Source organism: Lathyrus oleraceus, chromosome 6 (genome assembly GCF_024323335.1).
Source record: "Lathyrus oleraceus cultivar Zhongwan6 chromosome 6, CAAS_Psat_ZW6_1.0, whole genome shotgun sequence".
NCBI classification, from domain to species: domain Eukaryota; kingdom Viridiplantae; phylum Streptophyta; class Magnoliopsida; order Fabales; family Fabaceae; genus Lathyrus; species Lathyrus oleraceus.
In genome coordinates this window covers 416,045,140-416,059,653 of record NC_066584.1, presented here as the reverse complement: position 1 = coordinate 416,059,653, position 14,514 = coordinate 416,045,140, and the positions used below count along the sequence as shown (strand labels likewise).

General features: G+C 40.4%; 1 protein-coding gene across 1 annotated transcript in view; it reads right to left on the bottom strand.

Moving 5' to 3' along the window:
• LOC127095987 (uncharacterized) overlaps window positions 1-7,594 on the bottom strand; it is a 30,836-nt gene extending 23,242 nt beyond the window's left edge. Inside the window, exons 1-3 of the mRNA XM_051034620.1 lie at window positions 7,421-7,594; window positions 6,685-7,255; window positions 5,912-6,528 (exon numbers count right to left, since the gene is read on the bottom strand). Of these exons, the coding sequence (XP_050890577.1) occupies window positions 5,912-6,528; window positions 6,685-7,255; window positions 7,421-7,594 (1,362 nt within the window). The remainder of the gene's footprint in view (window positions 1-5,911; window positions 6,529-6,684; window positions 7,256-7,420) is intronic.
• Between the last annotated feature and the right edge of the window lie 6,920 nt (window positions 7,595-14,514).

Genomic DNA, 14,514 nt, shown 5'->3' with positions numbered 1-14,514 from the left:
AGTTTTAAAAGATATCGATCCCACAGGGACTTATGAATCGATATACCGTTATCTAAGGTTACTTCGTAAAGCTAAGGTGGATAATGTTTGATTGTTTGGGGAAAAGTTAAAACTAAAAATAGAATCTAAATTAAATATCAAATAAACGGATATCGATATGTAGTTCGTCGTAATTAGGGAATCAATTCTTTGTCGGTTTCTTGGTTTTAAAATAAATCATTTCAGTTGACTTTATTGATTAAAAGTTCTATCTCAAACTCTCGCTCTGTTGAATAAACCATGATTTTATGTTAACGTAGATGTTACTTATAATTAAGTCAAAAACCATTTTTTGAAAGCAATAAAGTCCGTAGAAACTCTTTTTAAGAAAACACTAACCATTTAAACACCCTTATCTCAAACTCTCGCTCTGTTGATTTAGGTTATACAATTAAATTCGAATGCTTAACTCTCGTCCTCACATTCAATCTTTAAAAATACTTTTTGGAAAAGATTAGAATTTAATTAACTCTAAAAATTGCTCTCGCCCTGATCTAGAATTAATATCCAATTTACACTGTCCAGTTAAAACCTCAAACTTTCGCTCTATTGATTTTAACCTCTTTATGTCCTTTACTCTCGTATAAAAACTTTGTTATTAAACCTGTAAACTGAGACCGTAAAAAGAGTGATTTTAATTTTAAATTTAATTAAACCGACTTAGTTTTGATCCCTTATTCCGCTTACTCTACATACCGATATCTAGGCGAATTAGCCAGACATGCTAAACGAACTTAAATAATTATCGTGCATAAACAGACTCATCTCAAGCAAATAATATAAATGAATAATAAAACAAAGCATTAAACAATAATTAAAGAACCTGAATTAAACAGTAGTCTTGAACACTCCACCACAAGCCGGTAGGATTTGTTCTTGAATTCTTCAATTAACCAACAAATTAAAACGAAGGAATAAAAAAAACTAGATTCTAACGTAAGGTTAGATCCGGTGAAAAAGTACACAATAGTTTCCGGTGTAGAAACTATTATGTGAAAAACTAATTAAGTGCTAGAGAAGAAAAGAAAATAAAATTGCTAGAGAAAACAATAAAAATTTGCAAAAGCGGTATGTAAAAGGTATGCTTAAACTGCTGAAGAAAAGAAAATTGGAAAATGCCGAAATCTGGAAAAAACGTGGAACCTTGGAAGTGTGGCAGCGTTGCTATTTATATTGATGCTTTCCGTAACGGTTTTCAAAGCAGTCCGCGTCAAGGAGTCTTCACGTAACGGATGCATCGCCGTGGAAATAGGATTCAGCGTGTATATAGGACTCAACGTCTCTGAAGGCAGAATTGTAGGGGGATGGTGTGACGTCCGTCACACCATGTGTGACGCTCGTCACATAAGTGTATGCAGCGTGACGTTCGTCACAGCATCCGTGGCGGTCGTCACAGGCACGACGCCTGTGTCTTCTTTGGGCTGGGCTTGGCTTTTGCTATTTGTTTCTTTTCATTCCTTTTTGCACCTCCTTTTCTTCCTTTTTTACTTGTGCTTCAAATAAGACACCTGAGACAAATAGAAAGGAAATACCGCGTAATATCTAATAAAATGCAGTAAATTGAAATAAATAATAATATAATTTAATTGAATTAAGTCCTAAAATATGATATAATTTCATGTTATCACACATACGAAGGGCCATTTGTAGTTAAGAAAGTATTCTCTGGTGGAGCCATGATGCTTGCTACAATGGACGGCGAAGACTTCCCGCATCCCGTGAACGCGGACATAGTTAAAAAATACTACGCATAAAAGAGACCCGCTAGGTCGACGTACCTAGGCAAAAGTAAGGGCGTCCCGGCGAACCAAAAGGGTTCGGGCAAAAATTAGGGATAAACATATAAAGACGTACACCCGGCAAGTCGAAAACCTGAAAAGGCGGCTTGGGCAAAAAAGGGTATCCTGGTGGACTGAAAACCTGAAAAGGCGGTCCAGGCAAAAATTAGGGATTAAAGCGTATGACTATGTCCCATTCTCAGTCAGCTTCACCCAAGTTCAAAGGACCAAACAAGCTAATCACTTTTATCCGACCGCAGGAGATGAGAGGCTTGAAGACATAATGACAGTAGTGGAATTAAAATCAATAGGACTTTTTTCTGCATAGCTTTCTCTTTGTTTTCTTGACAATTTCCTCTTACTAGGATTTCTGTCTCCTTGTACACAAATTGCCTGTTTATAGGCCCTCTTTTAAAATCAATACAATTTTATTTCAAAAAAATGCTGTTGTTTTACTTCCTCTGTTTTGTTTGCGTAAACGTCCATTGATTTAGTTTGAATTAATATATGCATTTGAATATGATTGATACTTACCAAAAATACATGCATAAAATAGCAATAGCAATTACTAAAGGACTTCAGGATCGAGGAGAAGGTCTAACCATGCGTTCCAAGGAATCCGGTTGCTAATTCCATTCCTCCGGCACAAAAACCAGCTATTTCCCAGAAGAGGTCGGCATCACCAGACAGACGGGTCATCTCTTCTATCCCCAGCCAGGCTCTGTTGGATATTTCCACCATCAGACGGAAATAAAGTATCCTCAGCTAAGAAAGGGTCATCAATACAAATATCTCCAACCAGAACATGGGGATTTATTTTCCCCTGGCAAAACTTTTCGGATGCAGAACTCATTCATGCATCATTCCACATCATATACATGCATACAATGTTCGCATTTATTTTCAGACACATAATTCATTCATTACATCATTTCACAGCATACGCATGCATACATTGTTCGCACTTAGTTTCAGAAGCATAAAACATCCCATGCATCATGACATGGCATGAAGCTAACTTTATTTTTCAGGTTGATTATCCTCCTGATTCAGTCAAGGTAAAGATCCAGTCAGACGGATACTCCTATTGATTATATCATCTTTCAGATATACTCCATGTCAACATTCATTCTGACATCTAATGATGGCATCTTTAAGCCCATCCCAGATATTCATTGCAAATACAACAACAAATATTATCAGATACAGCCTAACGTACGGTTCATTCTGATTCAGCCCAACATATGACCCCTTCAACTCAGATACGATCTAACGTACGATCCATTCTGACTTTCAGCAACTCCAATACGGTCTAACGTACGACCCATTTGGATCTTCAAACCCTCAGATACTGCCTAGCATACGGTACATTCCGAGGTGTAGTCTAGCGTACGACTACTTTCTTCTCCAGATACAGCCTAACGTACGGCTCATTCTGCAGCTCCAATACGGTCTAACGTACGACCCATTTGGATCTTCAACTCAGATGCGATCTAACGTACGATCCAATCTGACCCCTTTTTAGATACAGCCTAACGTACGGTTCATTCTGCAACTCCAATACGGTCTAACGTACGACCCATTTGGATCTTCAACTCAGATACGATCTAGCGTACGATCCATTCTGATTCTACCTTCGTCAGATACAGCCTAACGTACGGCTCATTCTGCAACTCAAAGACGATCTAGCATATGATCCATTCTGATCTTTCATCCCCAGCGAAGTCACCCGCCTAATGGATAACTCATTCTGCTACTCAGATACGATCTAGCATATGGTCCATTCTGATCCTTTATCCCCAGCGGTGTATGACCCGTTCTGGTCTTTCATCATCAAACTTCCTGGATGGCATCTTTAAGCCCATCTCCATCTAGATCAACTCTTGATTAACAAGTGCAAATTTTTGGGGCATTCTAGTGTTCAATAATCTTCCACCTCCAGACCACGAATGGCATACATACCATTCTAACTCTCTCGGTTCAAGAATATTGAACAGGGGCAGCTGTCATACCCCAAAATTTGCCCGTTAGTATTACAAGGCATTTTTAAGGCACCCCAACTTACTTTTCAAGGCATTGACCCTAAAAGAACAAAGGCCCAGCTCACAGGTGGCCAAACCGAGGAAACGACTCCAGCTGGCATGCTCGCTAGGCGAGCAAACCCTTCGGCTAGCGAACCCCTCGCTATACCGCTCGCCTAGCGAAGCTTGCGGATATCAGAAAATTTTGGGCTTCATTCTGAGCCCATTAGGTCATAAAAAGAGCATTATAAATAGCAGAGCTTCATTCAGGAAGGAAAAAAAAAGAAAACGAAGACGGGAGATAGAGAGAAGGCACAACAAACCCTGGAGGCTAACCCAGAGAATTCAGAGCAACCCCAAAGGAAACCCTGAAGGAAGCTCATCCGCATCAAGGTCACCTCCGCCCAACTCAATCCGACTTGCCAATTCAAGGTTGCAATTCGATTGCAAACAGGGCGTGAAGCATGCGGAGATCGTACTGTTCTGAAATTCAAAACCCGCAACCGCTCGCTAGCACATCGCTAAGCGAGCATGTAGCGAGTATTCGCTAAGCCTTCGCTAGGCGAGGCAGAAGCGAACGTGACAGTCTCTAATATTTTGGTTGTTTTATTCTATGCTTATCTGATCTGTTCTATTGTAATCATGCGTTATTTTGCCTGACATTCCTACTGCTGTGTTTCTTTTGCGGTGTAATCCTCGATTGCACCCCCATTTGGTATTCTGACCTGTTTGCTGAATATTGTAAGGACTCATATACTCCCGAAGAGGGTAGCTTGCTAAGTATCCCACTTTATTTGTGGGATACCCTTGTGGAGATTCATCATAATTATTTAATTGATTTTAATGTGGAGATTCATCCTAATTACTTAATTGATTTTAATGTGGAGATTCATCCTAATTACCTAATTGATTATAACGTGGACCTAATTACTCAATTGATTACAACTACCTAATTGATTGTAAAATAGTGCCTTTGATTTTGTGATCTTGGACCTCTCTTTGTTGCCCTACGGTATTACGGTATTATGGTCATGTCCCGTGAATGTGGGGATACACTTAGCAAAGACCCTTCGTTTAAATCATCATAGTCCCTCGAATGTTGCCTTTGTCCCTCGATGACCCTTCGGTATAGCCTACGGTTAAATGATGATCGTCCCTTCGAATGCTAAGGTACCCTTACAGATGTTGCCTTCAATGACCAATCGATGACCCTACGATGTCCCTTTTACATCCCAAGGATAAAACTACTTACTTCTCAATAGTAAGGACAGTTTTACCCTCATAAGGATAGGAAATGCCCATAAAGACCTTGGGTCGGTATAACCCTTAATTGCTGGCTCACCACCTAAAAACATTTTTCACACCTTGCAAATATTAGAAAATCACCACTTGGTATACATTCGTACTAGAATCATTGCCAAGTTGTATTTTTCTAAACGGCTTTCAAAACTAAACGAGATAACCACTTTGTATACATTCATACAAGAATCATTACAAAGTTAAATTCTCCTTTTCAAAACATTTCCTAAACATTCCTCAAACACTTTTTTCAGACAAACATAAGTGATCCAGCAATTAAGAGCCCATGGATAACCATGGATACAAAGGGTGCTAACACCTTCCCTTTGTATAATGTACCTCCCGAACCCAAAATCTAAATTAAGGTCTTTCCTGTTCTTTTCCACCTTTCCTTATTGGATAAAAGAAAAGTCGGTGGCGACTCTTACTATCCGCGACATTTGCTTTCAAAAGCAAAACACGAAAAGTCAGTTCACCGTATGACACTGCCCCTACAGCATGAATCCAAGGACGCCCTAATAAGCAGCTATATGCTGGATTAATATCCATGACTTGGAAATTAGTCGAGAATACATGAGGGCCAATCAATATGGGCAGTTCCACCTCTCCAATCATGGTTCTCCTGGAACCGTCAAAAGCTTTCACTACCAAGGGACTAGGTTTCATAGCTGGTCCTTGATAAGATAACTTGGCGAGTGTTCTCTTTGGCATAACATTCAGAGAAGATCCGGTATCAACCAAAACTCTTTCCAAAGCATCATCTTTGCATTTTACCGAGATATGGAGAGCACGATTGTGATTTTGTCCATCCTCAGGTAATTCCTCTCTACTGAAGCTCAAAGTATTATAAGTTATGATGTTTGCAACCACCCCATCAAACTGGTCTACTGTTATGCTTTGTGTTACATGAGCTTGGGCAAGCACCTTTAACAAAGCCTCCCTATGGGCTTGGGAGTTCAATAGCAGAGACATAATAGAGATCTTAGAGGGTGTCTGATGCAGCTGTTCCACAATTTTGTAATCACTTCTCTTGATCAACTTCAAGAATTCAACAACATCCTCAGATGGGACCACTCCGGGTTCTTTAGTGGGAGCTGCGACCGTTGATTCGTTGTTTGGCCCTTGAGGAGTCACATTGAATTCAGGCGTATAGATTCGACCATTACGGGTCATTCTGCTCATTCCTGCAATATTGGTGACGTCCTCACTTACAGTTTCTGTCACTTCAACGTTTGTACTTCCTTCAACAACCTTGTCCACAACGGTAATCTCATATTTCCAAGGCACAGCCTTGGTGCTCTCGTATGGAAAAGGCATGGGCATACATATCTCAACAGGCGACGGCTGACTATTCGTAAGAACCACTCCACCACTGTAATATGGGATTTCAACTGATTCAGGTAAATTGAAACAAGGTTCAATTACCAACACGTCTTCGTTCTTTGCAACATTGGAGATTTGAAGCACTCATTTATTCATCAAGTTTTGGATATTATCTCGTACCATCTGACACCCTCTTGGGTGTATGGCACACTCTTCACAGTTGCCATGGCGAACATTAATCAGGCCAGCTTCCACCAATCGGACATGGAATGCTGCCAAAGGAGTCTTAACATCATCCACCTTATCAAGCGTAACACCAACATAGGCATCTTCAATGGCGTTTACTGCAGGATCTCCATGGGGAGGAACAGGATTGTTCTTCACATTCGGTCTCATATCCTTAAAAGGCAGGATCTTGCTTTCAATTAGTTCACGAACCCTATGCTTCAGAGCGTAACAACCCTCTAGGTCATGCCCGGGGGCACCTTCATGAAAAGGGCAGTGTGCATTAGGGTTGTACCATGGAGGAAGACGATCAGGTGGAGGTCCCATAGGTCTGGGAACCACCAAACCCTTTTGCAACATGGAGGAATAAAGCTCAGTGTACAACATTAGGATTGGATTGAAGGTCGCCCTATCCTCTTGCCTCCTATTCTGGTTCTGAGCATTTTGCCTTGGAGCTTGAGCTCTCGGCTGTTGATAGACAGGAGCTGCCGGTGCTTGTTGATAAGCTGGAGGAACCGCAACACATTGTTGAACTAGAGTCGGTCGATAAACCTGAGGCACTTGATAAGCCTGAGCAGGTTATTGATTGAATGTGGGTGTCACAGCAGCTACGTATAGTTGCGGGGCGTACTGGACGGGATACATGGGCTGCTGATAGGGAAAGGGTTATTGAACATACTGCTGTGGTGAATATTATTGTGGTCTCCTTCTTGGAGGGGCTTTTCCTTGGCCAACAGTCACAACATTTGTTTCCGCTTCCTTCTTTCTGGGAAACCCTCCAGAGAACTTCTTTGGATTAGCATTTGAAGTTCCAGGTACAACCGCAAGTTTTCCATTTCTTAAACCATATTCGACGCGAGCCCCTATAGCAACAAGCTCGAAGAATCCCAAGGAAGCACTTCCAACCATCTTCTCATAGAATTAGGGTTGGACAGTGTCGATGAACAGTTCGGCCAATTATTTTTCAGCAAGAGGTGGTTCAACTTGAGAAGCCAGTTCCCTCCATCTCTGAGCATATTCCTTGAAGGACTCTTTGTCATGTTGGAACATGCTTTGCAATTGTCTTTTATCAGGCGCCATGTCCATGTTATATTTGTAGTGTTTTATGAAGGCGTCTAACAGGTCTTGGAAACATCTGATCATATTCTGATCCAGACTTAAATACCACTTGGAAGGAGCCCCACTCAAGCTATCTTGAAAACAGTGGATCATCAGCTTATCGTCTTCCACGTGTGCAACCATTTTTCGGTAATACATGATGAGATGGCTCTTTGGACAAGTATGCCCCTTGTATTTGTCGAAGTCTGGAGTTTTGAATTTGGCCGGAATCACCAACCCAGATACAAGGCACATTTCTTTGGCGGCAGATCCAAAGACGTGGTCTCCTTCTAAATCTCGGAATTTCTTCTCAAGGAGTTGCATGTTCTCCTTTACTTCTTTAAAATCCTCAAATCTTACTTCGTCACCAACAACGGTTGATTCGACAGTATGATACATGTGATGTTGATCTTCAAAGTGCGAAATGTGCCTAGCATTGGCAGCTGGTGGAGCAATGGTATGGATGACTGGGCGTGCGTCGGTGTAAACCGGTAATGGCACGGCTTGTTGGACAAATCACCCCATGTCGTGCACTACTTCCGCTCGAGGGACGAAGTCATAAGGTAGCCCATATGGAGTAAGGGTTAAGGGTAACGTCCTCTGAAGTTGAACTTCCACTGTTGGGCCCGTGGTCTCTGAAATCACGGTCGCTTGCGGAACCTCAAATCTAAAGGTTAAAGCTTGCAACATCTCTCTCATCTGGGACATGCCTCCCTTGATCTTGTCTAGTTTAGCTCTAACTCGGGCGCTCTCTTGCTCTTGTTCAGCCATCCTTTGTCTTGCTCGGGTGCGAGTATTGTACTGGTGTTGAAAATTCAGCGTGAAACTGAAGGAAGAAAGGGCGGAGTGAGACTCTATTTTGACAATGTATGAATGCATGCATGGATGCATCTTGTTTGCAAAACTCTTGGTTAGTTTCAGTCATTCATTTCAGAAATGCCACAACATTTGTTCACAAATATTTAAAGTAATAAGGAAATAAACACAATAAAGTGAATCTCAAAAGCGATTTTTCATTAATTCAGAGCAAAGTTCAAATACAAACAAAATTCCTATGGCTTATGGGCTTTCCGAACCGTAGCAAGGTCGACAACATCGCCTTACAAAATTTAATGAAATTAAAGACTTGATGTGGGGTGTTCTCTGGACACATGCACCAATCATCTTCTTGCATTTTCTCAGGTAGCTCTCGCATGACGGAATTCACAAATCTGGACAGCCTCAGAAATTTGCCCTTCCACTCAGTGTAAAGCCCTTGGAGGTCTTGAATGATGCGCAAATCTTTAGCTTTGGTTACCTTTATGTCCCTATAGAGGTTTCTCCAATATCTGCACTCACCTAGCAACATCATATAGGCAACATCCTGATCCCCACCTTCAAGTGCCTGGATTCTAGCATCGGCTTGTTCCAACTGATATTTTAGCTGTGTGCAAACTCTTTCTGACTCTTCAGTCCTCAGCTTCTCGCGTTCCAGACTAGCCTTATATTTCTGAATGGTATTCTCCAGTTCACGAGTACGAATCTCAGAAATCAGTCGTGCTTCCCTTTTCATTTCAAGGGTCAATTCCAGAGTCTTGTTGAGTTTTTGAATCCGGAGTAAAGCTCTATCCAACTCCTCCTCCTTTGACTTGAACACAGATTTAGTGTTGTAAAGCGCTTGTCCGAACTTTTCTCTTCTTGCCTCAGACTCCCTAGCTCTTTTGTTGGAGATTTCAAGCTCGTTGTCCTTCTTCTGTTGACCGTCTTTCAAATTCCCATTTTCTACCGAGACTCGGTCGAGCTTAATCCTCAAGTCAGCATTCTCCAACTCTAACTCCTTAATATGGGCATTGAGCTTCTCCATATCTTCAGGTAATATGGGTTCTGGCTCAGGAACCAACAGATAGATAGAAGGATCAAATGGAAAAGGGAGTTTAACCATCTGAACCCTCTCTCTAACCCAACAAGTATAAGGCTCTCGAGCGATGACATTTCTCTTACCCAACTCCTTACCCTTTCTGATAACTACTTGCCAAGACCTCTTGATCTTCTTCACCATGGGATGATCTACTTCAACATTGTGTAAGATAAAAGGCTCTAAAGCTTCAGCTTTTGGAGGGCCATTCATAGGGTAATCGTGCTGCCTCAAAGATAACACGGGGTTATAGTTGATGCAACCCTTGGTTCCTATCAAAGGTACATTGGGGAAGTCTCCAATGCCGACAATAACATCCTTGGTTTCCCAATCTCTGATATACCACATAACATGATTGGAGGTGAGAGAAGCTAACTTCTGAGAGGGCTTAAGTTCCTTTGAGACAAAAGGGCCTTCCTCGGGCATATGAGATCTAAACCATGCATGCAACAGTTGCGCACAACATAAAATGATTCCTCCCTTATTCTCATGAGAATCATGGAGAGCATAGTGGAGGTCCGTTAGGAGGAACGGTACAGGGTTACCAAAGAGGAAGATTCCCACCGCCAGGTGGTCCACAAAATAGTTAATATTTGGGAAAAGAACTATCCCATATACCAACACAACTAACACAACATAGAAAGCTTTCCAATTCCCTTCTTTTTCCATTTTCTTAGCTTGATCTTCCAAGAACTTCCTAGAAAAACCATTGAAATCTCCCTTCACATCCCAATTGTCCACGACTTCAGAAACTTTCAGACCCAAAGCTAAAGATATCCTCTGGGGAGGAATACCTTCATCGAACTTAGGAAATGGATTATGATCCCTCAGATTCCGACCTACAATCCTCTCAAATTCTTCCAAGGTATGAGCCAATTGGAAGTCAGAAAACGTGAAACAACATAGAGGTGGATCATAAAACTGAGCAATAGTCACTGTGGTCATCATGTCTATCTTCTCATTTAGGATGTCCATAATTCTTCCATAGTCTTGCACAAAGCTGTTGAGTTTGATTGGTGTTACTTTGGCACTCAACTTTTGCAGGCTGGCAAGGTCCACATTCTTGTATTTGAACTAAAAAGTGTTTCTTCTCTCAGGATTCATTTTGCTAACAAGTCTTGGATTCCTGAAACAATGCGAAATAAACTAAGAGTTTTGCTTTTTATGCATATGCAATGAATGGATGGATGCAATGTTTTTTTGGGTACAGGTTCAAAGGTCCTAGGTATGGATAAATCTGATTGCTTTCCAAAACGGGGTTCTCACCGGGTATGATCTAGGGCTTTGTTACAAAGGATCCCCAGAGTCATTGATTCACAAGAATGTTTGACGCTTACGGAAAATACTTCCCGGTCGTCAACTCCATCAAGGGAATCTATTATGGGTGAGGTTCTCGTACCGACTCTTACGAAGTATTCACCTCGAGAGTCCGTACTACGCAACCATCGACTTGGTTCTAGACAGGGTACTTAGAGTCATGGATTCAAAAGAATGTTTGACGCTTACGAAAAATACTTTCCTATCGTCAACTCCATCTAGAGAATCTACTTTGAGTGAGGTTCTCGTACCGATTCTTACGAAGTATTCACCTCGGGAATCCATACTACACAACCATCATTTCTAGTTGGCCAAAGGTTCAATGTTCTAAAAGGTTCTTAGAGTCATGGACCCCTTTGAAATATTGAAGCTTACGAGGTATCCACCTCGGGTGACAATATTTGCAAAAGGATTTACTCTAAGTGAGGTTCTCGTACGGACTCTTACGAAGTATTCACCTCGGGAGTCTGTACTACTCAACCATCGTCCTATCTTATGTTTTTTCACTCTAGACTCGGGTGTAGAGTCTTTCCCACATGGTTTGCAATCAAATATCCAAGTACCCAACACAGTGGAACCAATATACAACAAATATATCAATATAACAATAAAGATAATAAAAGCAATAAATAAGGAAAAGCCACGCAATTAAACAAACAAAGGCACACAAACGTCCTAACTAGGCTTGACTCACTTAGGGATCGAAATTTTCCCCAGCAGAGTCGCCATCTGTCGTACCTTGGAAAAGAATTGAGAGAACGACCTAGCGAAGCGCAATCGCACGCTCGCAATGATAGACTGAACAAAGTCGCCACCGAACTTTATTTATTCCTAAAAGGAAAGGGGAAATATGGATAAAACCCAAGAAAGAACGACAATGATATTGGTCTTCGCAACCAAATCAGGGTTCGGGAGTCGATTACGCAAGGGGAAGGTATTAGCACCCCTCACGTCCGTTGTACTCAATGGGAACCGTTAGGTTAGTTGTGTGTGTTAGTGTTAGTTTGAAATGTTAGGCTTTCGAGTTATTAGGTGGGAAAGAAAGAATGGATGAGAGAAGAATGTTTTTTTGGATTTTCGACGAAGGACTAAACCTAAGTTTTTTATTAGTGGGCATGACAAGATTTACAAATCCTGCTCGTACGTATCTCAATAGAGAAATCAAGGCTTACGTAGTTCTGGGTAGAAAAATGTTTGTTTGTTGGTCGATTTTAGTGAAAGCTACTTTGTGTCAATCGACGAAAACATTGTTGGACTACCCAAAACATGCGGAGAAACATTGTCTTGCATTGTGTTTGAAACAAAGTACCTTTTGTTTAAGAAAGGGATTGAAGGGTCAATCGCACGACGGCGAGAAAAGAAATTGATCGATTTGATGTGTTTTGAATAATGGCGAGAACTTGGATGGGCGAGATATCCATCTCGAATCCTAGTCTCAGGAGTGCATGGTATCCACCACGTTTCATTTCCATCTTATTTGCAAAAGTGTTTGATAAGGATTAAGTGTTTTGAATTTGATGGAGAAAGGGTTTGAAGAAACCGCATTGACAATTTTAAATGATGGCGAGAGCTAAGATAGGCGAGGCATCCACCTCGAATCTTAATCTCAAGAGTGCACGGTATCCACCATGTTCCATTTCCATCTTTATTGAAAAAGTGTTAAATAGGAATTAAGTATTTTGAGTTTTTATTATGAAAATGGCTTGACATTGGATCAAGCATTGATGGATGTTTTTTTAGAGAAATTTGAACGAATGTTTGAGAGAAATAGAATAGATAAATTTGGATGATGGCGAGAACTAAGATAGGCGAGACATCCATCTCGAACCCTAGTCTCAGGAGTGCGTGGTATCCACCATGTTCCATTTCCATATTTATTGAAAAGGTCTTTAAATATGAATTAAGTTTTTTTTTTAGTTTTTATTATAAAAATGGCTTGACGTTGGATCAAGCATTTGATGAAGGTTTGAAAGAAATGGAATGGATAGAAATGGGTTGTTAGAAATGGATGGATTTATTTATTGAGAAAAATACTCGATGTTGGATCGAGTTTTTATTTTTGATCTTTTGGAAATGGTTGATTTTATTCTTGTGTTAGCAGCTAACTAAACAATCAAGCAAATAAAGAAATAAAACAGTAAAATTATTACACGTCATGGGAGTGGGGTACATTTTGTGGAATGGGGATTCAAAGTAATGGAATAATTAAATCGGGCCCAATCAAACGAATAAATAATGCATGAGTGTAGGTGCAAGAGAACTGTCTCATTGTAAGAAGGCCCAAGAGTAAGCCATGTGAAGAAAACGACAAATACAAAATTATATTTACAAGATAATCAAAAGGAGTAAAATCGAGATTTGCACTGATGGAAATTGAGGGACACGCAAAACCTAAATAATGTGCTCAAACCCGGTTTGCACATATTGACAACAATCGAAATGTCCTATGCGATTAATCATAACACGGCGAAATAATATCAATGTATCGATAAAAATAATCATGGATAAATAACACGGGAATTGCCAAATCCATAGATTAAAATTCAATGTTTAAGCAATAAAATAAATCAAGGACAAACATTAATATCAACAAGTGTCGGAAAAATGGGAATGAAACATAAAATATTAAAATAGAAAATAATAATCAAAAATGATAAAATAATGAAATAAATAGAAAATGACATGGACAAGGATCGAACCCACCACACAAGGGGAGAAGAGACTCCTTCCCCTCCACCCAGCCATAGGCGGTCAACTGTTAGGCTAACAGCGACCAAACATATAAACAAGAACAAATAAAAATAATAATAATAAAAAAAACTAACTAAAAAAATGAAATGGGCCGCTAGAGTATGTCAAACCCAAAGCCCACGAAGTAGTGGCCATATCACAAAAATGAGAAAAAGTCAAAAGCCCAACGGTCACCCTAGCCGCATGGTTGTTGGGTGACGGAAGCAGAAGAGATCTCTCATGACCATGCCAACTGTCGGCATTTATGATGCGTGGCTGACAATAATCAATGAGTATACAGGAAAACGAAAAGCCAATGCATTGGGTAGCAATCCTTGTTCATCGGTCCAAACACCTTGACCTTTTGGATAAACCAAATAAATGAAACAACATAGAAAATGAACAAATAGGATAGGGAATAAAGCTCACAATCAAAACTTCATCTGCGATTTCCGAAAGAAACAAACTCATTTATTCATCCCCAAATATTCATTTTCTTTCCATTTTGAACATCAAAAATTTTAACAACAAGATAACCAAACAAACACACATGGGAGACGGATACAAAGCTAAATCAAATGGAAGCTTCAAGAAAGCTAAATCGGAACGCAACCAGTCCTCTCAGAATAATGTAAAGCAAAATCAAAAAAATGGAAATAGAAACTCGGAAAGGAAGCTAACCAGTTACGGCGAGATTCACTGACGGATGAAGGTATCACTTCTCGTTCGTCCTATGTTTTTTTTGTTTTGCATAATTCTTCATTCCTTGTTAGTGAATAGTAGCGGCTAC